The following is a 27,197-nucleotide window of genomic DNA, read 5'->3' as shown; positions in this document are numbered from 1 at the left end:
TATTAAATGCTTCACGTTGCAGCACAATTTCTCTTTGCTTACTTGGTGTGATTACACAAAGCTCTGCAGGAAGATGTGCTGCAGCTACAATGTCATTAAATAACATTTTCTGTTGGTGGGTCTATTCTCTCCTTCACCAGAATATTTAATTGTCACTGATGCTGATGGGAATTGTGAGCCTTTGGAGGGCGTGCAGATTTAATGTGGAGATGATTCCCCAGCTAAGGCAAACACAGTGAAACACACACACACAGAGTTAAAGAAAAACTGTAAATAAATATCTGCCTCAGAGCAAGTTCTGAAAAAACTCATCTCCTCCAACATCCAGCTCTTCCTTGTAGCTCAGCTCCTCCTCTGAAGGGAAGCTAAATTACCAAGAGGGGATGTGTGTTACAGATAAGTTCTGCAAGGCAGCAGAACATCCACCAGACTCTGAGAAGCGGCAAGTACAAAGTCAATTGAATGGCATGCAGTTATCTCCCAAATTATAAACCGCACTTTTCAACCCCCACAGCATTTTATGGAATTGCAATTCAGATTGAGAAATCCCACTCCACCCGCTGCTGACCTTCTCCTGGCTGAAAATAACCTCTGAGAAAACCCCAGGATAACTCCAACTGCCAATCCATAAACCCTCCTGACCTTCTGTGATGGAGACAGATTTGTGTATTAACGTGTCACATTCCCATTCCCAAAGAAATAGGAGCACTATAAAACTAGCCCAGGTCTGGTTAGAGGGAGCTGCAGAAGGACAAACAGCTTTGCAAACCCAAAGTGGCAGATCTGGGTTTATTGAGATGTTTTAAATGTTTTTCTCCCCACCCAGCAGCTGCAGCTGACTGAAATGCAAATATCAATCTGTTTTCCTGGGAAGTCTTTAATTCCTCATGAGCGGAAATAGGAGTATAAATTATATGCAGGATTCATTTCTGCCATTCTATAAATCAGTTGCTGACTGGGATTTGGATATTTACAGGGCTGACAAAGAGCTCCTCTCCTCTCCCCTCCCTCCCCTCTCGTCTCCTCTCCCACTGGACATAGGAAAGGCTCTTTACACAAACAGATCACCTCACAAGTTAGTTCAGGTTTCCAGGTTCCAGGAGGGAATAGTCTGATTCATGAATTTCATAGAAGTAGTAAAAATTTTCAAGAATTCGGCTGTTGTTTTATTAAATAAGACTGAGGCAGGAAATTTGCCTGGGCCTGGAAAGCCTGATGGAAAGCCAGCTGATTTTTAGGGCCTACAAGTATAGGGGCCCACAAGTTTGGGTTTTTTGTTTTTCTGGTTTTTTAACAGATTTAGACTCCTAAAATACTTTTCAAATTTAGCTACCTTTGAAAATTTGTCTACAAGCATCAGGCAGACCTGGAAAAAAAGGGCAAAACTTGTGGTGAGATATCTGTAATGTCATTTGTAATTTCCTCGATGATTGAAGCTCTTGGGAGGTGGAATTAGCTATTCTGGAAGGTTTGTAGAAAGAATCCTCGACTCTGCTATGATTTAACCTCATTCTGACTCAGATCAGTAAAACAAATGAATATTTTATAATAAAAAATAGAAGCATTACGAGATTTCAGGGAGAGAAAAAAGCTGTCTCATACTTCTGAGTGCACAATTTGAGGAATTTGTAGTAGCTGGAATCAGGGCCTTTTAAGATTCCTCAAACGGAGCAGAAGGAAATTATTTTTAATTAGGACAAGAGCTTGCTTGGGGCTGCATGTCCCTCTCCTATGGTGCAGGGAGGCCAAACTTTGGCAGGGCAGGCCCAGAAATGTATGTAACAAATACTGAAGGGTCAGATGTGCCTGCATCCATGTGCCCTCCTGGGAGGAAGAGGAGGACGAGGAGGAGGAGGAGGAGGAGGTCAGTGTCCTTGCCAGGAAATCCCACGTTTTGGGGCCGCTGTGCTGAGGGTGGGTGGAAGCCAGGGGAGGTGCTGAGGCAGGAGGAGCTGGGAAGGTGCAGGGTTTGAAATAGATGGCAGAGGCTGTGGAAGAGCACATTTGGGCTCAGGAAATGGGAAGGAGGGTTTAAGGGAAGAAGTAAAGCTCTGTCTGTAATACACCATCAGAAGTGTTTAATCTGTGGCATGAGAAGAACCCATAATCAGCTGTGAGCTCATCAATTATTTAAAACAATTCCAGCAAGTACAGCCCTTGACCTCCCTCACCATCCCTACCCCCCCAACAAAAATACTTTGAGTGATCAAAATTTATTTTAATTCCTTCTGCTTCAACACCAAGTATTTGTTCAACTGGATTTGCTGTTGTCACGTAGAAGGGGAAAGAAAAATTTTAAAAAAAAGAGCTTGGGCAAGACAGTGAAGTTTTTCCTCAGCTCTATCAACAGGATGTCCTTTGTTCTGAAATAATGCAGAAATCATAGAAGTATTATAAAAGTTATCCAGTCACTGGAGCACTGAACACTTCAGAATCTGTGTCGCTTGCAAATTCTGATTTTTTTTTGGCAGCTTTTCTAGATAGGAGAGTGATGGAGGAATCGAGTCCGTGGGCAGGTCCACACCTTTGCAGTCACACTAAAAGGATGAACTGGAAGGACAAAAAGAGAAATGAAGACAGTGTAAGAAATGTTGTCTGACAGGGAAATTCCTGTCCCATGAACACAGAGTTATGTAGAAGAAACACCAAATCTAGCCTTAGTTCAGTACAATCAAATCAGCCATTGGTCACTGCTGATTTATGTCCCTGCTTGACACAGATGTCACACACATTCCTATTAGAAACATCAATTTTAAGCCTATTATGAACATAATTTGTTACTGATGGGAGCTAAATGAGTGGTTGATGTCTCCCTTTTGGGTGGCCCAGCAGAGGGGAAATGAGCACCCCAGCCCCTGATCGTTCAGGGGATGAAAGATCCCCCATCTCCCTGCCTCAAAGTGGGGAGGGGGAGAAGGAAGAGGAGCAAACACTCAGCTCCTGCTTCTGTATTCAGGGCACATCCCCACTGCCTCATTATCACATCAGAGAGCCTGGACCCATCAGCGCTTTCATTACGCAACCTCTTCCTCCCTCAAGAATTTCTAATTCCGCCATTTTAATTTGTTTGGCGGACTCTCAGCAGCCTGCTCCCCTATCAGAGAGGAAATTTGGTTTATTAGACAACATCTCGGAGCAGTTAATCCTGCAACTTTATTTTACACCTTGAGAGGTCAATGCATAATTTAGAGGGGTTTGGATTCCATTCTGATTGCTTCTTGCTCAAAGACAACCTCAGTTATAGGAGCTCAGCTTTCCCAAAGCTCTGCTTTCATCATCAGCTCTGCTGCCATGGGCCCTGACTCCCGTGCCTGCCCCACAGGGTCACATCCTGGAATTCTCATTTCCAGGGCAATGGGAGCAAACTGCAGCTGCAGCCCCCCTGCAGCACTGTGAAATTCTGAATTACAGCCTGCAGCACAGGAATCCTGTGGTTTACAGACAGGAAAGAAGGACCAGCACGGTCTTTCCCAGCCACAGCTCTCTTGCCATCAATAATTGTTGCATTTTTGCTGCCTTTGTTTTGCTGGTGTGTAAGAATCGCAACAACGATATGGTCAGTGACATAAAAAAGTATAAAAAAGCAAAGGAGATCATTTCCAGGCAGTTCACAAAGGCTCCTCTGTCACACGGTGGTGCAGAGAAATTCTGTGCTGGTGGGTCCTGTTACAAGTGGAGGGAGTGAAACCTGGAAATAATGTTATTTCATCTTTGTGACACATAAAGAAGTCAATTCAAATGTCAGTTCTCAATGGAACATGAGATCTCTCAGAAATGTGAGGCCCATTCAAACTTAAAAAATAAGAAGTATAAAAATATCGGGTAGATTTTCAGGACATGGTGCCATTACAGAGCTGAGAGCTGGAGAGATGGACTTCTTTCTAAACAAAAAGCTAAGAACAAGAAATAATTTTCTGGATTCTCTAGTGTTTGTCTCATTTCCTTGAAAAGCTCCTGAAACCAGTGTCATGTTTATTCAGCTTTTAATCAAGAGTGAGGCAGTCCTCTTTTAATTAAAGCTGAGCCAGTTTTAATGCATTTTAACAGCTATAATTCTATCAATGCTCCATTTAGATACTCTTCTCTGACCAAGCCTTACTTATCCAGAGCTCTCATTATTCCAGTCATCTGTGGTGTTGCCAGTGCTCTAAGATAAGGGATTGTGGGTTTCTATGTTAAATACAAATACATGTGTTTACCACTTCCAGGTCTGAGGAATGACCTCCATACAGGACAAGGAGTTTCTGTCCTGCCTTGCTGACCTTGCCCCCACAGCTCTGAGAACCAAGCACAGTTCATGTCATATTTCTGGTAAACCCCCCCTTCATTTCCCTGTGGACACAAAAAGCAGATATTTAAAAGTGAGTGTGTGTCTGATCTAGAGATACACAAGGCAGATATTCAGGAGTGAAGATATGTATGTCATACATGTTTGTGTGATATACAGGGGCTGCGTTTGTCCTTTCAACTCCATAAAAGTCTACAGGAAGGGTTTGTGCTCCAGCAGACCGATTTGTGTTCAGAACATTGAAAAAGGTAATTAAAGTTATTTTTCCGCACCAGTTTGCAGACTGAGACCCTAAATGACTCACCCAGTGTCTGAGGTTTCAGACGCACAGCGCTGCACTGCAGACAGAAGCTCAGCTGTCAATACCAGGCTGCTGGCAGCGCCCCGCTGCACGGCCTGCTGGGAACGTGAAAGGATTTGCAAACAAAAGCGGAAAAAGCCCAGCGCATGACCAACCTCCCAGTCCAGCGAGAGACGTTCCCATCCTTTGCCCGTGTCCTGACAGACTGCAGTTTGTCCATGCGGTGTCCGTCCGTTCCACGCAGAGTTCCTGGTGCCTCCTGGAGAAGGGAGGAGCGAGGCTCGGCGCGGCCCCGGCCGGGATGCAGGGGGTGCATCCGGGAGCTGCCAGAAGGGCTCGGTGCCGCTCCGCCGGCAGCACGGCCATTCCAACACTTGTCGGGCTTGGGTTTGGGGCTTTTTATTTATTGTCCTGTGGTTTGTCTGGATTCGCTGGGAAGGGCGGGGTCCGTGAGGTCCTGTCCTGACGATGCCGAGTGAGCCGGAGGAGCGGGGGGGTGCGAGCGGGCAGGGATGCGCCGGGCCGGGTGCCCCCGGTGCTACCTGACCTTCTGCAGCTCCTGCCGCAGCCAGGAGGGCAGCGGCTGGCCCAGCCTGTGCAGCAGCTTGGACAGCTCCACGTTGTGCTCTCGGTAGTAGCTCGACAGAAACGCTCGGGACTGAGCGGGGAGAAACAAATCAAGATCAGGTTAAAGGGGACCCACCCCACAAATGGGCTCTCATAGGGGGAACTCAATGCCCTCTCTTCCAAAGCTCAAGTTTCTGATTTTTAAAAACATCAACGGAGTGAAAACACAACAAAGGGGAAAAAGCAATCAGTGTGTTTATTTAGGGTCAGTATTAAAACTGCTCCCATAAATTTCTGAACAGCCCTTACCTCTTGGTCCATTGGTGGGTATTTCCGACCTTTGCTTTTCCCCAGGCACTTTGTTTTCCCTCCTTCCAATAACTGGCACCAGAAGCCTTTCTGAGGGTCGAACCTGTGGAGGATCAGATCTTTTAAAAGACCTTGCTACAGAAACATCTCCTGGCTACTGAGACATCAGTGTTAGCCCACAATTAGTGCTGCACATGTCTCTCTAAATGACTGGAATTCTGAGGACAGCGGGGGCAACCTGTGTAAACTCTGGGGATTCACTTTTTTCCCACAAATCTGCCTTGGAAGTGCCTAAAGGCAGGAAGTTTTTCCCACTACCTGCACTGGGTAATTTTTGTTGTCCTTGTCCAGCACACAGGGTGATGTGCAGGTCTCCTGAAGAAGCGCTGCTTGGGTGCTGATGATTTAACATGCCTGAGGAAGAAGCTGGCTGCTCCCTATCACTGCATCTGAGTACCATTTTCCTTCCTAGTATGGCATTGTAGCATAAACACTGTCTTAGCAGCCTTATCTGAACCATGCCATTTGATTGTGGTGTCTGAAATGCAGAGATAGAAGGGGTTTGGATGAGGGCTTGGAAAAGCGCGTTTGCTGAGGAACGAACAGCACCATGTGGCGTTGGGTTTGGAATTTACTGCTCTGGGACTGGAAGCAGCCATAAAACATCCAAACACTGCTCATTCCTGCTGCTCAGCAGATGTTTGAGAGGGATGAATGATAATTGGCTGGAGCACAGAGTTAATTAGTTACACACCACCTTTCTGCCCCTGCCCTGTCCCTATGACACAGATGCAGAAATGAGTGAATTTCAGGAGAAGGGTGAACTTCTCCATGGGTTTTTTCTTTCCCAGCCTATTAATGCAACCTGACCTTTGTTTCCTAAATTGTCTTTGTAGCTGTATCAATTAAAAACAAATAAATCATTGATTAAATGGGTATATTGATGATAGATTCATTTCTGCTTTGGCCTTTCCCATCTGCTCCTTGCATGGTGAAGTGCTGTAGCTGCCTTGCATTGATTTCCCAAGAGGAGCAGCAACATCATGTGCTGGGTAAAAGGGAAACTGCAAAACTATGCCCCAAACAATCCTTCTGCCTCAGAAAAAGCTTATTGAACATTATGAAAAGGATGTGCAAATTTGGGAAGGGGAAAAGACGGTGAGACAGTTCAGGCTGAATTCAACCCTCTGTGTTTAGAAATCACAGAACTCTCAGGGCTTCTGTAAATGTAATTGGGCACAGTGGAGGCATTTATTTAAAAATAGTGATAGCCCTAAGGCTGAAGCTACAGGGGAGCATTTTAGAACTGTCAGCAGCAATCCTTGGAGGCCTGGTTATCTTTCCTTCCCTGCAGAGGAAGCCTGGGGGAGAGGCAGGGTTCTGGGAAGGCAGTACCTGATGCCAGAGGCAGGGAATGCCTGCCAGGGCAGAGCCAAGCAATGCCACCACGAGGATCTCTCTCTCACTATCTGACAGAATGTAGCAGCCCTCCAAGGGAGAACACTTTCCTAAGCACACTCCTCTCATCTTGTGTTTTCCTCCAGCCCTGCCTCTGTGCCCCTCTGCTCCCCTCCCATGGCTCCCTTCTGCCTGGGTTGATTTTATTCTCCTGCAGGACTTTCACACAATTACTCAGGGTGATGGACTTGTTGCTCAGTGCTCTTCACAGGCCTGGCTCCTTAGGCTGCTTCCTGACACCTTTAGGAATGTGTGCTGTGCAGTGGTTAGGCAGTAATGACTAGGAACAATCCTAGGCAAACTTTTTCCCTTTGAAAAGCCCTGCCAGAAAGCAGCTACACACTTTAATGCATTTTCCCCTTCCATCCCAAATCCGTGCAGAAGTGAGGGCTTCCACAGCACATTTGCATTCTTGATGCCTCTAAACAGGGAGTGCATAATTTTATGGATCTGTTTACAATCCATTTTTCCTGTCCAAACCAGTATGAGAAGCCAAATTTTTTCCTGCTGTGCAACTCCACTGACTTTGATTTAGTTCCAGCAAGGAAGATGTATGTCTGTGGGTGTGGATTTTAAAAACCCAGCAGAAGGCACTGCAGATGTGCAGTTGTGAGTTGTTCAAGCATCAATAGCTCAGCTCTGTGATCAGACTCCTCCTCCCCTCCACCCGCTTTGGAAACCAGTGACTTAAAAAATTGCATTCTGAAATCCAAAATTCTTTTTCTAGAAAAAGGTTTTGGCAGAGCAACTTTGTTAAGCACTGAAGTCTTACTTTGAACCTGTGATATAAATAAGCTGAACCCTGCTAGGGGAGGAAACATTAAATGGAAATTGTAAGCAGAGAGGAGCAGTGTGGGGCAGCTGCAAAGTCTATGCTTCTGTTTCCCTCAGGACCAGCCTGCAGGGAAGGTGAAGCAGAGGCTTTGCTGCTTCCCACTTCATGTGCTGGCTCAGGGGCTTGGAAAAGCAGTGCCAGGCTTCCCAGGCCACAGATAAACCAGGGCTGGGGCTGTAAGAGATGGTGCTCCTCACACAGGGAGGCTCAGGGCAAAAGCTTCTTACAGTTTTCTGCTGGACTAAGAGGGGAGAGGGGAATTCAGCCTACTCCCTCCCCTGCAGGAGTCTCAGCTGTACATGGAAATCCAGACAGGAAAATGGGATTGGGGAACGAGTGCTTCTCACCCAGCCTCTGCCATCGGGCTCATTTGGAATGATAAAGCCAAACTTTCCACACCTGACACTGCAGGCTTCAGCTCCTGGAGACTGATGGGAAAGAACCCCAGGCTTCTCCAAGTTATTGTTGTCCTGATGTGTTTGTAATTAGTAATGCAGGGATTCTGGTGGGAGGGGATGTGCCCTGGGATCCCACAGGGCAGATAAGAAAGGGAATACACTCACGTTAGGGCTTCAGAGTAATTGTAGTGAGGAGAGACTCCCAGAAACTTCTGCACTTCATCCATCACAGTAGCAGGGTCACTTCTCAGCTGCTGTCCATCAATAATGAGCAACTGCAGAGATAAATATGGCACTGATTTGGAAACAGGACTAAGGGTAACCAAAAAATGGCATTATTTCACTTCCGTGATAACCTGGATTTAAATTAACACAACTTTGTACAGTGCTAAAAACATTCATGTGGATGAACTCCTTTTTAGGTTTGCTTTTTACTTTATTGAGTTGGATTTGCATAGGTGGGCACCTTGTAACTCTGTGTGTGCACCTTGTTCAAATGCAAGAGTTAAACCTCACAAGCCAAACCTGACACTCAGACAACTGTGAGAAAAGAGAGAAGGAAAGGATGTAAAATATTGCTGAGGTTTATGATGTGTCTGTGGGAGATCTTGAGGAGAGAAGGCAGCAGCTCCAGGTGAGGGCAGAGGAGGAGCCCAGGGAACAGGGCATGGGATGCTCAGCACCCTCTACATGCTCAGAGTTTGCCAGGACATCCCCCTCTCCTTTGGAGGAATAAGTTGGGATGAGGTGGGCAAGGAGAAGATGTGGCCTGTCTGCTCCCAGGGCAATGCTGCCCTTGCTGCCAGCTCAGCAGCTCTGGGCAGGACTCCCTCCCCATTTATGAAAGGGTAGAAAGGCCAGAGAGGAAAGAAGGAAGTAAATGACTGAGGTTTCCTCCCTTCTCCTGGAAATGGGATTGACCTGCTTCTCTTCTCTTTAGTACAGCTGAGGCTGGATAAAAAGAAAAATGAGGATTGCAAGAAGGCAGAGCTTCTAATTCTTTTTGTTGTTTGGTTTGTTTGTTTTTTTTTCCTCAGGTCCCTGACAAAGTGGGCAATGCTCAGCTCTGCCTCCTTTCAGCATATTCTGTCCCACCCAGAGCACTCTGGGGATTCTTGCTGATGACAGAGCCTCTTAGAGCTTTGCCTGACAGGAGGCACAGACGTGAACTGCCATGTGACCATGTCCTTGGACAAAGAGTGCCCATGCATGTGCTTTGCAGTACTAAAATGTTTGCTTTAGGTTATTTTATTATTATTACTTCAACAATGGAAATATTCTTTAGATCTATGGGCTTAGGTAAGTTTTTCATGGCAAAGGTTATAAAAGACAATACAATAAAATATCTGAAGGAAGAGGGGGCAAAAGAAGGAATCTGTGCTCCAGCCCTGAGAAAGGCCAATTCTATCTGAGGATCAAGGACATGTAAAGCTTTCTATGATAGGGACTGAGTGGGGAGCAGGATGAAATTTGTATTTCTGAAAAGCCCTGGCACAAGGTCTGATGCTCCAGCTGCAGCTTTCCCGGGGCACAGGAGCCTCGGGACAGCTTTGGGCCATGCCAAAGGCTGGCTGAGCTGGGCGGGCTCCCTTACCTGGGAGGGTGGGAAGTGCGAGAGCCACCTGTGGATGTGCAGCGCGTACCAGCCGGGCTCCAGGCAGCGCCGCTGCAGCGCCCGCAGCTCCTGCGGCACCCGGGGGCCGCCCGTGATCACCTCGTAGAAATTGAACCTCAGGGCAGCGGGGTCCTCGTGGGAGCGCTGGTGCTGCGAGGACACAGGGAAGGAAATACGTGCCACAATATGGATGCTGCAGATGAAGCCTGAATTCTTAAAAATCTTAAAAATCACTGTTTACTGCTTTGCCTCGGCAGCTGGAAAGCTGCCAGTGAGATATGACCCAGTGCAAACTGCAGCCCCTGGCCGTGCTTTGTTCCTTGCAGAACTTGCTGGCAGGATCAGAAATGATGTATTTCATGCTATCCCAGCATTATTAATCTGAGGCTATTTTAACACTGCATTTAGTGTTTCCTTTATGTGTTTGCCTATGCCATTTTCACAAGCATGCTTATATATTTCCCTAAAAATAGAATTTTTAAATAGTGCAGATTTTGTTATGGAAGGGTGTGGGCTCAGTAAAAGGCAAGGAAAAGCATCCTGGGGTTTCCTGGGGAAAACAACAGGCTTGCTTTTGTTTCCAAGGAGAGAAAAAAGCCAGTGTCTCCAGTCACAGCTCTTTTTACCTCCTTGGAAACTTCAGGAGACACTGGATCCATCTGGGCACCTCTGCACACTGCTGAGTACACGCTGGGGGAAGGGAAGTGGGGCCAGACCTCAGCATCAAGAGCTCTGATTCCCTGGCTGGGCCATGCTCCTCTTCCCTGTGCATCTCCTTGGGCATGGAGCACTGCTCTCCCTCTGTGCCCTGTCAACTGTAATTGAGATTAAACTGTTTGTTCCCAGCTGGTGGCAGCTCTGTTCTGGGAACTTCCATCATTCCTGATACCGGTGTCACAGGTGCCAGCTGCACAAGCTGGCATCCAGCACCCTCCTGCTCCCATGGGGTGCCAAGGCTGTGCCACAACTCTCATTACTTGCCCAAGGACACAGATTCCCACTGATGCCACTACCATCCCCTGGCAGTGGCCCCACTGTGCAATTCTGGGGCACAGAATTCCATACCTGGTACCAGGAGTAGGCGCGGTCTGACGGGTCAATGAGGATGGTGATGATCTTGGCCTTGGGGATGAGGGAAGCAGCTCTCCTGGGAGCTTCCTCAGAGTGGAAATAGTTGGCACTTTTCTCAAACAGGAGGTCAGTGGTGGTGTTGGAAGGAGTGGGGAAGAATTCCATGTACCTTGGAGGGGAAGAGACTTGTCAGAATGAGCAGCAGCACAACAGGGTCATGGCCCCATGCTTCCCATTTCATGGTGGGTGACAAGGTGAATTTTCAGACATAATTCTCAAGAAGCAAAATTGAATTTTTCAGCTCAGCCCAGACTGGAGTAATGGGAATGCATCTTGGCTCTTAGGTGGTGCTGGTAATAAAACCCTCATGAAGTCTGGTAATTAGGTTTTTCCTGTGATGGATGGGATTTTTGCTAATAACTTCAGTGTCAAAGGGATATCTTTCACCAGTTTGCAGTGAGTTCAGTTTTATCTGCAGAAAAAAATTGGGAAAAGCTTCAAAATGTCAACATTTAATGTCAACATTTAAATGTCAAACTGTTTAATTTTAACGTTGTTGAAGTGCTTCATTTTGGGACTGACATATCTTTGCTTTTGGACGCTTTCAGAATGCAAGATTTGAATTTTGGCTTTGAATGGTCTTTTCCATTTAAAATTGATTGGATGGATCCTTGTGAAGAGATAAATGGAACCTCACTTCATGAAAAGCCACTTTGGAAGGAACAGAGTGTAAGTCAGTGCAGCTACAGCTATGACAAGACAGAGATGTACTCATGACAGAACTGCCTCTTGCATTCATTTGTGTGAAAACTCAGAAAATTCTTACTGCAATTACTACTAAACAAAATTAGGGGCTTGATTAAATGCCCCATCATTACCAATTAGATTCTCTTTCCATCTGATAATTCCCAGCATAACAAATTCATCCAGTAATTAGGGGATGTCACACCCACTCCTGGAATTGTTCCACTGTGATTTTCCATGCATTAAGAATGAACACCTTGATTTTGTAATTCTTCTTACCAGTCAATTCCCTTGTGGTAGTTGTTGCCATTGAAGAATTGAACTTCCTCAAAAGTTTTTGGGCTGGGGAGATTGCTGATAATGGAAGGGTGCATCAGAAGGAATAAATAAAGGGCTGTTGTTCCTATGACAACGAAAAGAGGTGCCATTAAAAAATATTAAAAAATTTAAAAAGGACCTTTGACTTTGTAGAAACTTTTAAAAGCTCTCCTTGTGCTCCTTACCTGTTTTCTGGGGTCCTATCACCAGGAATTTGGGCAGGTGGTCGCAAGTTTTGTCTCTGGACCAAATATCCCTGTGTCTCTTATCGTCACACGGGTTCTGAAGGACAAAAGGTGGTGGTGCCCATCACACTAGGAATCTGAAACCTCTGCAGGGTCTGAGAGTTCTGCACTAATGCCAGAGCCCTACACTGAGCAGCAACATCCCACAGTGTGTGTACAGTGGTTTTGAATGACTGAGGACAAGGTTCAATCATTAGCAGAAAAATAAAAGAAGGGAAAAAAAAAAAAGATTGGAACATTGATTTAATCACGTTTCCATTTGAGGTTCAGATGGAAGCCTCTGAATGGCTTTGAGGCATTACTTTTTGAGCTGTCAGAGTGGTTCTGGATGCATGGGGCTTAGTGCCAATTTTAATTTACGTGAGAATGCAAAAGGGAAGGACAAAATAGAAATGTGAGATATTATTCATCTCCTTATCTTTCTCCTACCTATGAATGCAAAATAAAAACCTGTGAACAAAAGGCCCTGCAGAAGAGGTTGGGACTGGCTACTCTTCAAAGCAGTTACCATACAGATGCTGCTTTTGCAGAGGTAACAGAGGATACACTTTGCTGGTGAATAAAATTAACTAAATATGATGGAGAAAATCATCAGCTGAATGGAATTGCTACAGCCCAGTGGAAATATTGTAGATTTATACTTCCTTTGTAGCTGGGCCAAAAATTATAGGGGAAATTTTCTGCACGTTTTCGCAAGTGTAAGCCCTAAGTAACTGCACAGGTTTCCTTGGTGCCCTCCTGGATTTAAGCCTGTGTAACCACAAGCTCAGTGTGGCTAATGGTATTCCAGGTAGAAGAGGCAGGTACATGTAACCGTTAGACAACAGTGTTGAACTCACATTCCCATGCTCGAGAAAGGCTTTTTAGAAGAAAAGATGCTCGTTCCAACGAGGGGATTGCAGCTGGAGGAGGAAAAGGAGGTGCCTTTACCTGCCACAGGGGGTCAGTCTGCTCGGGGAAGAGCTGGAAGTACTTCTGGGCCAGCTGCACGGGGGGCAGCGTCTGCAGCTTCAGGTTTGTGGAGCTCCTGACAAAGCTGGCAAGGTTGGCAAAGGTGTAGAGGCCCAGGCGGTCGTTGCCGTAGTTGGACAGGTGGGTCATGAAAATGCTGATCTGGGGGCAAGAGGAGCCTTTCAGGCATGGCACACCAAAAATCCAATTTGCTGTCCCCCCCGGTGCTGGCTAGAATAGCATGGCTGTAAGGGAATAAATTCTGATACAAACACTCCCAGGCTTTGTGAAGGATGGTATCTCAGCTAAGTATCTCTGTCTTCATTTTCTCCTTAAAGCTGATATAACTTCTTGTTATCAGCCTTTATGTGGCCACTGTCTTGTAGATCCCATGATTTATTTCAGAGGAATAAAGAGAGTTTATAAGAACAATGTGACAAATGTATTTCCCAGCATTTTCTTTCCACAAGGTGATTACACTCAGTTTTGTGGCTGTTTTACTGGTAGATTGTCATTATTTACTTTTATGAAGATGGCACCAGACTGAATGTTGTCACTTGGCTGTTTTAGTCAGTGCAGTGGCCTGAGCTGGGATGGACTGACAATGAAATTGGATCACAGCTGCAGGTAGATCTCGGGGACTGAAGCAGCCTCATTCTGAAGAAATGAGCTATCAGCAGTCGGGACACCTGGCAACAGTGGGGACACCTGCTTCCCAGTAAATGGTTTGCTCTGCACAGAGATAATTGTGTCCAGGTGAGCTTCATCTGGGATGATTAGGAATGGGAGAAGTTTATAAAGTCATGTGCAGGACAGTAGCGTAGAGGTTGTACTTTCTTCTTTTGGGAGCTGTTGCAGGAGTCATGTTCAGGTCAGTGTGTTTTGAGTTTTTAAATTCAAAGTGAATAGAATTGATATGCTGGAGGGTTTCTGGGTGTGTTTTGAGTGATGCCTAGCCCAACCCAGGCCTGGGGACAGTGTTTATGTAGCACTCCTTTGGAGCCTGGGCTGTGGGTCAGATATGCTTGAGATAGGCTCTGAAATACCTCTGTGTGTGTCTCAGGAAGATTTTTAGCAGTGATCCACCTGCAGAGAGAGCTTTCCCTCCTGCAGGTTCCTGCTCTGCTGTCCCAGGCTTGTCCCCAGTCCATCAGGGGATGAGAAGCTACTAGCTTCCCACTCTCACCCTCTTGCTGTGCCAAGGTGGTGCTTCTTTAACCACCAGCCCCCAGTGCTTGGAAACCTGTCCATTAGTTTCTTAAATTATTAACAAGGAGCTTTTAGTGTTCCTCCGAGGGGGAGACAGATGGAGCTTAGGAGAAAGTGTCCCTCATGGCCCCTCTGCAGTGGGATGGCATTCTGCACACTTTATGCCACAAAAGGTAATTTATTCTTCCCTTTTATTCTGCTCTGGGCCTGAGCTAAGCAGAGATTGGAAGCTGTACAAGTTGTTTTTTTTCTGTGGGTAGAGTTGGTGGATTCCAGTTCTTGTATGTTTTATGATCCCAAGTGTTTGACATAAGCAGAGTGAATCTTAAAATTACCCTGAACTTGGTGCATGTCTCTAAGTACTACCCCAGAAACCATAAGGAAGGTAATAAATCATCCTCTCCTCACAAAATAAACCCCAGCCAACAGAAACAGATCCTTGCTAGTTCAACTCCTGCAAATGTGCAAAGTTCTTCCTGTAAACTGTTTTAAAGTGCTGAAAAGGAAAACATTTGTAGGAAATGTTGCTGGAGAATATCACCTTGTTTCTGGAGCATTTGTTTGATGAGTGCTAAATGACATTTAATGTTATTGCACCAAATGAAGTATGCAAGTAAATCTGTGTGCTCCTTGTGCTTTGTTTACACTTGAAAATGGATGAGATTCTTTTTAATGTTAAAATGTACTTGTAGGAGATGAGTATTAGCTTATTCTAGGAGTTTCGTTATGCTGCAAAACCATTTAAAAGATCCAGTAATCACTCTTCATGGAGTCAAAAGATCTTGGATACTTTTTTGACTTCTTTTGCTCCAGTGGTCTTTTTGGAAGTGAAAAAGCCCCAGATATGATGCATTATTCATGGAGTAAAATGGGATTTAATGCTTTGCCATCTACCTCCAAATCACTGGGGATGAAAGGTGATGGGTTTTAACTGCTCACTTTAGAGTATGGATGATAGCAGATTGTTTGCAAACTAATGGCAGGACTATCACGCCATTTCACTGTGTGGTTTTTGTCTCTAGGGCTATTTCACATCACTTACATCTAGAATTTAGATATACAGTGTTTTCTCTATATGGAATGTTGTTTTTCTCTATATGGAATGTTTGTATATGCAGGCTTGTGTTATAGAAAATGAAACTTACAGTAGTCAGTAGAGAGAAACAAAGGGCTTTTAAAAAAAAATTATTCTAATAGAAACCAGTGCCTCAAAACTGTATTCTGTACTCAGAGTTTGTGTGCTTGCTCTGGATGCACAGCCCTATTAATTCAGAATAAAGAGCTTTTTTTCCTTCTGTAACTGCCAAACTTAGCACAGCTTTCGCTAAAAGCACTTGGTTTTGGACAAAGATTAGCCACCTGCCTCTGGAGGGCACAGCTGGAATGCAACACAATCTCAAGGATGGCAATTCTGTGTTGGGAATAAAAGATTGGCTGATTTGTTTCTGTTGGTATCTGAAACTCTCCCTACCCATCGATCAAGCACTTGCAATGAAAAAAATCCATTAGGAAACTTAGGTATAAATGTGTTCCACCTCATCCTCTCAGCCACTCCACAATTAAATAGGATCAATGTTCCCCTTTAGGTCCTTTCCTCCTGCTGCTTGGCCCATTGCTGGAAAGCCCAGGAGCCAAAGTTGGGTGTCATGTAGGAATTCCACTGTTCTGAGGGGAAATGGATGTTTAGTGTCTTGAGCTTTTTTAAATAAGGTTTGCCAGAAGAGAGAAATTAATGTGTGGATTCTTCTGTGGCTAGGGGGAGGCTGGGAGGGAGATTTTTCTGTTGACAAAGCACTAATTTTAATAATGACAAATGGCTTCTCTAAAATTCAGCACTATTCATATTCATGACCCTTCTGCTGCTGAAGCAAAATCATTTATATGCCTGAAAATCGCACTTTTTTTTTTAGTTTTGCTCTCTTTCCACTCTGCACATCTGTTTATACTTTAATGCTCTTGACAGGATAATCAAATATTTTCCAAATATAATATCTCTAAAGAAAGCAACAAAGTCAGTGTTTGGACAGAAATATTTCTGTCTTTGATTGAAGGGGAAACAAAACGACGGAATGGCATTTTATTTCCTGTGCCCATATTCATTACTGTGTCTGCTCTCCACCTTGAGAGAGGTGCTCCCAGGATGGGAGTTGGAAGCTGCTGTCCAGCAGTGGTGGGAAGTGGCCTTGGGATAGCTGTACAAATGCTGCAGAGCCTCTATGCTGTTTTAAAATTCCCTATTGGAAGAGAAAATTGGTTCTCATTTACCCAGGAACGCTTTCTGCTTTTCCATTGTTTAGTTGGCAGGATTAAATGAATTCCTCAGTATTGACAGAACAATCCTATGCCTTGTTCCTTTCCTTCTGAGAATACAGTTGTTAGGGTTGATTTTTTTTTTTTTCTGTTATCTCTCCAAATTTTGCTTCTAAAGTAAAGGCTAAATCATGAGCACATTACAACACAGCCACTGCTCCCCAGGTCATAGACATTTGTGACAACACAAGGTGTGTGGGGTCCCAGATGAAGAAAACTGGTTGGGAGGTTCTAATCCATTAGTTTTATATATTAGTTAAATATCTCTCTTTGCCCCCCCCCCCCCCCCCCCAAGCCTGCTAGTAGAAAAAATTTGGGTTTTTTAGGTTTTTTTTCCTCTCAGCACATGCTTTGAGAGGCTGTGAAAAAAGTAACTGCTGCTTCTGATAAATTTGTGCAATTGGTATGTAGCTGGGTGAGGGTGGAAGATCTGAATGGTTGTTTTATGGCTGTTCATTTGTGACACTTGTGATCAGCAGCACAGCTAATTGTGGCCAAAGCTGCTGCCACTCACATCTGTGGGCCTCAGGAAGCCTTTGCAGAAATATACAGCAATTCAATTCTCTTGTTATTTCAATTTTCTAGTGAAATTCATGATACAGGAATTTGTTTTCTTGCCATCTGTGTTTTCTCATTGAAAAGACTTCCTTAGACTACAAACTCTCTCTTAAAGAAAAGAAATAAATCTACTCAGTTCAGACTTAAGGACAAACCCAAGTTCAAATTAAGGAAATAAAGCAGATTGCAGGGGTTTTGGGTACTGTTGGTTTAGGTCAAGCTGAACATGAGGCAGAGATGTGAAGGACAAGGGACACACAGGTAAAAAGAAGCCCAAAGGATGATGTCTTTGGCTAAGTGCCCATAAATGACAGTTTCTCTGCCATTTCTCCTTAGAGATGTGGTAAATTAAGATCTCCTTCTAACTGGTCTTGGAATGATAGGATGAATGATGTCTTTTATCCCTGACATGACACTCCAGGCAGAGGAAGGAAACATTCCCTGGCATTCCCTATGGACACCAAGTTACAGAACAAGTTTAAATCATTCTGTTTATTCTCAGCACTCCTATAAAAGAAAGAGTTTTCACTCCTAAGAAAGAGTTTTCACCAGGATATTTTCTTTTGAACTGCAAAGAAATGCTGGCAAGTTGCTATAGGCTGGAGATGCAGGAAATGTATCATTTGTTTTTATAACAGTTCTACTGTCATGTTGCTATCTTAGCAGTTTTCTGACTGCTCTGGGTGATAGAGTGTTCATAAATGATGATTAATTAATCCAGTTTGGTGGCCTACTCTGAGCAAACAAACCTCAGAGTTAATTTAATTCTCCACTCTTGGTTTCAGAGAGAAAAAAAAGGCAGCATTTTCAGTTCACTAGAGGATATAATATTCTCAAATCAGCCACTTTCCAATTAATTTGAACAGCGAGCACAGTGAGGAAATTTAGTTCTTGGCCATTTACTTCTATTAAGGATTCATTTTCAATAATCAGGGAGTTCTGAGTCAGCTTGTTTTCACCTGGAAGACTTGCTCCTGACACTTGAATAAATAATTGCATGGTGTGTGCATGAAGGTATCAGATTCTTTCCTTCTGTCCCCAGTACCCCCTTGTTGACATGCAGTCATTTGCTGCTATTTCTGCCATCACCCAACTTGCTGGGAAGGAATTCTGGTGAAATATCAAAATGTGTGGAGTGGAGCAGCAGCTTTCATAAAGCAGGAAAATGTCATGAAAGGAAAGGAGATGTACTATCCTTGAAATGTTTTCCTGATGCTCTGGGTTTCAAGCTAATTAGTTTGTAAATGTGCGGCAGAAGGCTTGAGTTTCCATGGGATAATATTTCCCTGTAGTAGCTCTGTGCAGCCATGTGGGATGAGGGGGGAAAATAATGATTTACCGAGGAGGGAAAAATATTCAGGACCATGAGGAAGGTCAGGGTTGATTTGTGTGTTTGCCCATTAAGATAAATTCTGATGTAACTTGTTAACAAAACTCCCTTTTAATTTGGTGGAATGAACCTTTCCCTCTTGTCAGGTTGGAGAGGGACACATGTCCCTGATAACTGCAGCTCCACAAATATTGACATTTTTTATTGGGAGGTTGCCTGCCTGATTTTTTCTGTCCCCAAAATGTGCTGAGCTGCTCAGCTCACAGGGCCCTCAGCAGAACTGCAATGTGAATTACTTTTGGATTGCAGCACATTTCCTACAATGCCCAAGGTTATTTTTTATTCTTTCTATAACTATGCTCAGAGAAACAAAGCAAATAAAAAGAAAAACATTACCAGCACTCAAGATGTTCCATAATAATATTCCCAAATCTCTTGTGGAAGGTGTAAATTAACCCCTCTCTGCACTTGCTTTTAATATGCCAAAGCAATAACGTGTGATTCTCCTGTCTCTGTGATGAGAGGGAGCAGGGAACAAGAACAAAATCTTCCAAGTGTGGCACATGCAGGATGTGGAGAATGCAGATCCAACAGGCTGGGAATGAGCAAGAGCCCTTTAGTCACGGGGAGAGTTTAAAAACGGAAATGCCTTTAAGTGGCCCTCAGAATTAAAAGTGTTCCATGGCACTTCCCAGGGAGTTGGAATATTAATGTACATTATTATGGGCTGCCTGTAGCTTCTACTGATGGGAGTTCAAAGTTACCTTTCAATCACAGGTCTGATTTCGCTCTCGACAACCAAATTCCTGTGAAGAAAAGCTAATCTTCCTGAAATTCATCTGCCACGTTTCACCTCTGCTTAAAGCTTCTTAGGGGTGTTTGATTGAAGTGGGAAGAGAAGCCCGAAGTGTTTAACTTCTCCCTTTTTCTGCTGCTTTTCCATTTTTAACCTGATCTGTCAGTTGCAAATATGTGATACTTGGTTGGCTTTGTGGGCCAAATGCTGTGCAGGGTGTGCCTGACTCCACATCCTATGTGGTGAGGCAGGTGTAAACTTAGAATAGGGAGGGTTATGCATATAAAAATAGGGAGAAGAATGACTTGTGTCCATTTTTATGGTGGAACTATGGAAAGGAGTCAGTGGGAGATGGAGTAAAAACACCTTGTGAGAGGAACGGGAAAGGAAGAGTCAGTCCAGGTGAATTCCTGTGTAACAGGGAGAGAAAGAAAGGGTGCTGCAGGAAAGGGGTGCCAGGATTCTGGGTTATCCAAAGGCTTTTCAAGGTGAACAGGTAATGGGAAAACGTGTATCACATTGGCAAATAAATCCAACTCACTGACTGCTCGACCAGGCCCGTGGGTGTTGCTGCTTCTCCTTGAAGCCCCATGCACTCATTTTTGCTGTTGTGCTTAACTGAGGTGCCTTTTGTGCTGTCACTTGCTGGCTTAATAAAAAGCTCTCTGGTTTAAAGAGGTGTTTTTTTTTAGGAGAAATGACTCTCTCACTGTTGTTTGTGGAGGCAATAATATTTAGGGCTGTATTTATTAGCTTATCTTGGCTGTTAAATGTTTATGGCTGTTGTTTATGGCCTGTGGAGCAGGGGAGGAAAGGAAAGGAGCCATCAAACAGATAGTGGGAGACCTTGTGGATGCTCAAGAGGTGATAAATAGAACGGTTTGTAAAAGCATTAACCATGTCAGGCTCTTCCCGGGAGACTGAATGACGGGCAGGGTCAGAGAACCCACTCGGTTTTGAGCCTGGCATTTGGATGTGGAAAATCTCCCTGAATACTTCAGAACCAATGGAGTTCTCTAACTTTGCCTATGAGAAAGCTGTTTGTTTTTTTGTTTGTTTGTTTGTTTTGTTGGTTTTTTTTTTTCCTGCTGAAAGTATTTCAGTTTTGGGGACTTTGTTACAACTGGGTTGCCTGTAATTCTGAATTTTCACGGGTTACATCTCCTGTTCTGTGTTTGGTCATGATAGCAGATGATGGGAGTCTAGGAAAATAGCACAACTTCCACACCAAATTCCCTTCCCAAAAAAAAAAAAAGCAGGCACCTTAAAGCAGGCTGGTTCTACTGCTGGTTTCTCTATGGAGTGTGGCAAAACCAGAAGTGCCTGGAGAGCTGATGGGAAGAGGTTTAAAAGAAAACCAATGTGGCGCAGCACTGGTGAAATAAACAATGAGGGAGGGAGATTGTAAGAACATATTCTGTGAGAAGAAAAAATTATTATAAAGCACAATTAAGCTAAGCAAATAATGAGAGGTAGAATTTTAAAAAGGCTGAAAATAACTGAGATGTTGCACTCCTTTGAAATGCCATAAGCTTTCTTTTTTCATCTTATATAACCCAATGAAGTAAATGTTAAAAAGATATCTCAAAGCACTGCAAAAAGTTGTAAAGTATTGAGAAGGTTTAGGAAGAGAAAAAATGACGCGATGCTGTTCAACGTGATTTTAAACAGAAAATAAATTTTTACAAGTTTCAGGCTGACTTTGCCTCTGCTGCTGGAGCTGTGGAATGCTGCACACCTGCAGAAAACCTAAATATTTTTTTCCCAATGCTGATCAGAACCAGAGAATTTTCTAATGTATTTACATAGCTGGGTAGTGTTACGTTCCCATTAAGGACATGGTGATTTTCTTGTAAGATGCTCTTTGGTATTGCACTCCTGTCTTTGAAGATACATCATGAGCAGCAATGTACTTTTTTGAGTATTAATGTGTTTTCTTGGCTTAAGATCTAACTATACTTAATAGAAATGCTGTAAGCATCTCTATACAAGAATCATAGTGTTGGGACAAGTTTTATTTTGCTATCAAAATTAGATTGGGCACAAAACCAGTTTTGCAAAGCTTTTTTACGTTTTGGTTGGTTGTAGTTTTAGATGTAATTTTTCCCTCTTCCCTTCTTTCTAGTGAGTGTGGTGGTTTTGCTGCTCTCTTTTCACTGCTGCTGTGCAAGTGCTGATGCTACAGCTTTTGGGAGGTCTGTCCTAATTAAGATTTAGTGACTAACTGGGTTTTGATGTTTCTCAAACCACATAGTAAATAACATCAAAGATGATTATAACTTAACTCTGATTGAACAGTCAGCTTTGGTCTGGCAAGGGAGATAAGAAACTTTAAACTGAAATTTTTCTTACTTGTATCAAATAGTAAAGCAAAAGTCCAAGAAGATAATATTTAATTTTCTGCCCCAAACTCTATTTGTATTTTTTATTTGTACATACATCTGAAGCTCCTTGTTATTGCTCTTAGCCTCCACATGAAGCAGACCCTTCAGAAGGGAGCTGGATTGATACCTTTGAAAGAGTTTGGCTATTTGGGTTTATTTCAAGGCCAGTCTGTTTGCTGAGCCTTCCCCACTAACTTTAATGAGCTTTGCTTTGAAGTGTTTATGCAAAGAGTAAGTACCCCAAACTGCAGACTTGAGCAGCCTGCTGCCTTAGCTGGATTCTGGAAAGGTCTGCCTGGGATTCTTGTAACCCTCATTAAAACTCCAAGGAAGTTGGTTTGATTTCTGTCTGTCTTGGTGGAATTTATCCCTCCTCTGCCTACTACTACATCATCTCTGCCAGACATGACTCATCTTTAGGATTCATAAATTAGACAGTGAAAATATCTCTCTGAGCCACAGAGTATTCAGTAGAAGCCATTTAAAAAAAATTCCATCAGAAGATCCTCTTGACAATCTCTCTTCAAACTTTATTCCAATGCAGTGTCCCTTGGGCATTTTCTAATTTAACCATCTGTGTGATATTGCTTCATGGAAGCACAAACATTTTTGGTATTTGAGCTTAATAGGTATTTGTAATATATTTGCTGAAATTGCTAACCATGATCTGAGGAAGGGATGGAGTTTGTATATATCTTTTGAAAAACTGTTTCATCAAAAGTTGATCATGGCAGATTTTTCAAATACCACCACCAATATCTAGGGCACTCTCAAGTTAGTGGGACACAGATTGGCTGAGGAATTTGGGCTGTTCTAAGCATTGCTTGTGGGGTTAGGAGTTGTACATGCTCTGCTGCAGGCTGCTGCACTGCCCAAATCTGAGAAAATCTTCACCTAAGTGAGAAATGCACAGGTATTCATCCAAGTATGCTAAAGCTCAGTGTGAATTCCAAGCTACACTTCAGGAAAGCATGGGAAGAAAAGCCAGCCTGAGAGAACTGCAGGTAATGGGGAGGCAGGATAAAGAAGAGGGATCGGTTTTATTCTCAAGTGAGGTGTGATGTGTATGGTATAGAAAAATTCCTGATAGAAAAGTTCCATTTCTTTAAGACCACTGAATCCCACTCGGACACCAACTTACTTGTCCAGCCAAATGTTCACTCACTAGTATCTAACTGTATAGCACCAAAAATCTATTTTTAAGTGTCTAAATAAAAGTGACCTGGATTTGACAGTCAGCTCCACCTGAAGTTTCTTTAGCTCTGCAGAGGAGTCAATGAGTACTGGAGTTTAAACTCACTGAAAATGAGGCCACCTGGCAAGACAGGGACATTCATCTTGGGCCTGGTGCAGCTTGTTTGGAGCAATGGGAAGGAGGGAGGACAATGTCAAGAAAAAATAATCGATACATGGGGGGGTTTGGCTCTTTACCTTGCTCCTTGCACATCTAGGCTCCTGTCTTAAATGGTACCAGGCAGTTTTTTAGCAGCTCAAAACCTGTTTTTAGGAGCTGGTGATGGAGGAAAGATATCAGGCCTGAGCCCTGGGGTTTCCATTGAGCTGTATGAGGAGTGCCTGAGGAGCCAAGCTCATGGAAAAAAGAAAAAAAATCAACAAGATCAGTTTTTTCTACCCTCACAGGTTAGTTTCAGTTTCAGACGTGTCTCTCAGGGGGACCTGGCTTGAGGCTGGGAAGCAATAAGGAGCTGGAATTAATGCATTTCCCAGGAAATTGTTGCAGATACAGTTGTAGCTGGAAATTGGCAGAAGACATTTTTCTCCTTTCTTCTTAAACTGCTAGTTACCTCTGAGCAAGTCGTCCTGGTTTTGATTTCCCAACCTGATCTCTTTCCCTTTCCCCCTCCCTCCTCCCTGCCAGTCAGCACATCCAAAAACAGCAAAAGAAGGTACCTACGGGGTTCAGAAGAATGGTGAGGAAGAGTTCCCCTCCTCGGATACTTTTGTCCAGCTCCTGAGGACCACCAGGATATTCCTTGTAAAAAATAGTGTGAGTGAAAAGGCCACAGGTCTGTCGAGGGAGCACCTGGGAACAGAGGAACAGCAGCTTACTCAGGTATTGCAGTGCCATAATCAACCTGGGGAAGGACTTTGGTTTCCCTTAATTCAATATTTTATATAGTTTTACTCAGTTAAAACAACAACCAAAACCTGCATTTATAGAGCATTTGGGTACATGTGTAAAAACACTGCTGATTTTGAGTCTGTTCCAGCAGTAATTGGACTCTGCAGGAATTTGGTTTTGAGCCGCTCCCTCTGCCTTCTTTAGGGGATCACAATTTGCACTTGGTATGCACAGGCAATATTCAGAGCAGCTTTTGGGACTTGAAACCATCCTTTAGAATATTTGTCAGTTTACTTTAGAACACCCAGCTTGGTAGGACAGGCCAAAGGGTTTGCATGGGAGGAGCCTTCTCTCTCCTGGGTGAGGGGTGTAAGAGTCAGGCAGGTGTCCCAGTCCTGCCTCTGGGAATTTCAGGAGCAGAGCTGAAACTTCAGCCTTGCAGAATTGCTGGAGGAGATTACTTACACCTGTTCACCTTCCCAGGTGATGGGTTTCTAATCCTTTCATGCATAAAGATGAAGCAGAGCTGGGAACAGAGGTCTTAGGCAGTTTAATGATTTCACAGAGTGCAGCCACGACTCAGCTGGTAGTGATGGGGCCATGAGCACATTTAGTTTCTGAGGAATACTTCTGCAATTGCCTGAGTCTGTGTGACTTTTGTCCCCCTCTTTTAAACTGCCTAACAAATGCACTCTTTGGGCATCCTTACAGCTGCTGGATCCCGGGGAATTTTAAGGATGCTGGCAGACATGAGGCCTGCAGTAAGAGCAGCCCCCTCTGGAGTCCCTGCAGTAGTATTGCTATGAACATGGAAATGCAGTGTACCATGATGCCATTGTGGATGAAGCCCCGTCTGTACCGTGCAGGTTTCAGGTGTGGGTACTCCTCTGTGCTGGTCACACGGATGTGCCACACCTTCTTCCAGGCCTCGTAGAGCTGCACGTGCACCGGGTACACCCCCGAGTGGTGCGGGGCCACCGCGTAGCCCATGCCTGTGGGGATGCCGTGCTCCTGCAGGGTAGGGCACCACAGGGATGGACAAGTTAGGGACACACAGAACATGTCGTCATTCAAAGCTGTATTCCTGCACACTGTGGCACTGGAGAAGCTGCTGTCCCTAGACAGGAGTTGTACCTACTGTAGCATGAGCTGGAGGGAACTGGAATTACAGTTGGGTGACTGCAGTGAGGAAGGAGTAATCCTTCTGGATTATGTTCCATTGCTGTTACATGGAATAGGTTTGCCTCCTGTTCCATTAGATATTGCACATATTTTGCCTGGCTCTTTTTAAAGGTAATCTAGTGAACCACTGCTGCTTATTTACTAAGCTAGTAAACGGACGGAAAAAATGTTGCAGTGACATATATGGGGTTTTGTTTCCTAGTTCTGGCATAGGAGAAAGATTCCTTCCTAGTTTTATAAATAAATATTCCTCATGTCTTCTGAACCTCCTGATTTTTTCCATGGTGTTAGAGTATAGCAAAAAATAGCTTGGACTACTTTTACATTTTATCAATATTTATATTTAGCTCAATTTCTCTATGGAAATATGTGTGTGTTCATTGTATAATCTATAGCTTATCTTGCAAATTTCCTCCAAAGACACAAATTCATCTTGCTCCCAGTACTACCAGACATGTCAGCTCTTTTCTACTCCTTTAAAACTGATCTGCAGAGAGAAATGGCTAAAATATGAGATGATTATTTTATGGGGGTTTTTTGTCCTTCCTTTTGCCCACATTATTCATTGATTACTTTAATTCCAGGAACAGCAGGTTCTGCTGGGCATCCTCAAGTACTTAACAAAGAAAGGATTTTGATTCATTGGCAAAAATGAGGTTAAATCTGTAGGGAACACTCATTCCTACATTACATAATGCAACCACTTTAAATGATCCACTCCTTATAGTAAAGACCTCCGATTACAGACTGATCCTGTAAAAGAGAAACCCAGGCTCTCTATTTTGTCATTTACTGAGAACAAAATGTGATTTCAGTTTGTTAATGCTGTTACCTACTTGAGAGGCATGAGTCAGTTTAAGGGTGGAATGAGGGATAGCTCTATAATGAGAGATGGTAAATCACCCTGTTCTTTATTTCAGTTTTTTTTTGCCATGGACATGTAAAAAGGAAAAAGCTGTATGAAAAGATTTCTTTGAATCTGGCCCATTTATTGCCATGCTTGGGAGGTCTGTGATGCTCAGACTGTCAAATGTTAACCTGAATATCCTGTCTCAGCTTTTATGGACAAACCTTCACAAAATGTGGGGTAGGGAGTACACAGAAACAGAGATGTAAGGCAAATGTGTCCTGGGGTTGACAATAAACACTGCTCTGGATGACTTATCCCAAAGTAGGGATCTGGATGAATATGGGTAAGATGCTGTTTATCTCCTGACTGTTTGATGCTGGAATTGCCATAGCAACAGAATGCTGAAATGGTGATCTGCCATTCACAAATCAAATCAGGCAGTTTTTCAGGAGTTCTCAACATAAAACACAAGTTAGTCTCTGAATATGAATAAAACCTGCTCACTACATAGCTCATCACAAAAATACATCAGGTACCCAGATAGCCAATATGGAGTTAAGAAGAAACAACTATCAAATAATTTTATTTTCTTTGGGCAGTTCTATTTGCAGTTTACCTGGGAAGATCAAATACTGTGTATCCCCTTGTAATGATTTTCTGTTGCACTTCTTTTCCTTTCATCTTCTTATTAAACTTTGGGAGTGAAAACTCATGTGTTAAAGGAGGAGTATACTGGTGTGTCAAGATATGAGAAATACCTGTACTGAGCATTTTTCTTGTGTATTCTAGGGAGCAATTGCCTCATTTTTACATTGAAAATGTACATTGGGTTTTTTAATTTCAAAATTTGTGCATGTTGGTTTAGTTTGGACTGTAGGTATGATTTGCCATTGTTAGAGAAAATAAGAATGCTAAATTTTAATTGAATAAATTTTATGTCTACTGTAGGTCTTTGCACACAGTCAGTCAAGGTGCAGGTGTGAAGGCTTTTATTAGATGAAAAAGCTAAATTCAACCTCAGCTAAGTTTGCACAACCTTTTGGCTTTGATAGCAGGTGATGCAGCAAATGAGTATTTCAGAAGGAAATAAGGTGAGGCAGAATAAATCTCATCCTGCTGCACAGGATGATGTTATCTTATATTCACAGTCCATTTTTAGAGGCAGTGGGCAGCTCTCCTTCCCCACATGAAGTACAGATATTAATAATGGGCCAAATGAGGCTCTTTTCATCACATGTAGATGCTTTAGCCTCGGCTGTGTGGTCGCTGGGGCCTCCCATTGTTGAGATTTAATTGGTGTATTAAAAGCTCCTGGTGTACTTGTGGTTTGAGCAGCTCAAGAGGTGCAGGCAGAGGAAGTGCTAATGTGCATCTGTAGTTGGCTGTAGGCAGGAG

General features: G+C 43.6%; 1 protein-coding gene across 3 annotated transcripts in view; it reads right to left on the bottom strand.

The window, feature by feature from the left end:
- Nucleotides 1-772: 772 nt before the first annotated feature.
- The window catches only part of LOC118686161 (bifunctional heparan sulfate N-deacetylase/N-sulfotransferase 4), a 66,149-nt gene continuing 39,724 nt past the window's right edge, over nt 773-27,197 (bottom strand). For 2 of the 3 annotated variants that reach the window (XM_036382207.1, XM_036382208.1), the window contains exons 5-15: nt 24,596-24,781; nt 23,603-23,731; nt 13,080-13,262; nt 12,090-12,186; nt 11,866-11,989; nt 10,837-11,011; nt 9,751-9,921; nt 8,322-8,431; nt 5,466-5,568; nt 4,745-5,247; nt 773-2,550 (exon numbers count right to left, since the gene is read on the bottom strand). In XM_036382207.1, coding sequence (XP_036238100.1) covers nt 5,128-5,247; nt 5,466-5,568; nt 8,322-8,431; nt 9,751-9,921; nt 10,837-11,011; nt 11,866-11,989; nt 12,090-12,186; nt 13,080-13,262; nt 23,603-23,731; nt 24,596-24,781 — 1,398 coding nt within the window. In that variant the 3' untranslated portion in view covers nt 773-2,550; nt 4,745-5,127. The remainder of the gene's footprint in view (nt 2,551-4,744; nt 5,248-5,465; nt 5,569-8,321; nt 8,432-9,750; nt 9,922-10,836; nt 11,012-11,865; nt 11,990-12,089; nt 12,187-13,079; nt 13,263-23,602; nt 23,732-24,595; nt 24,782-27,197) is intronic. The other variant, XM_054514638.1, reaches the window with a different exon arrangement.

This window comes from Molothrus ater, chromosome 4, assembly GCF_012460135.2.
Source record: "Molothrus ater isolate BHLD 08-10-18 breed brown headed cowbird chromosome 4, BPBGC_Mater_1.1, whole genome shotgun sequence".
Classification (NCBI taxonomy): domain Eukaryota; kingdom Metazoa; phylum Chordata; class Aves; order Passeriformes; family Icteridae; genus Molothrus; species Molothrus ater.
The sequence above is the reverse complement of the archived record's forward strand: the minus strand, read 5'-3'. Positions and strand labels throughout refer to the sequence as shown.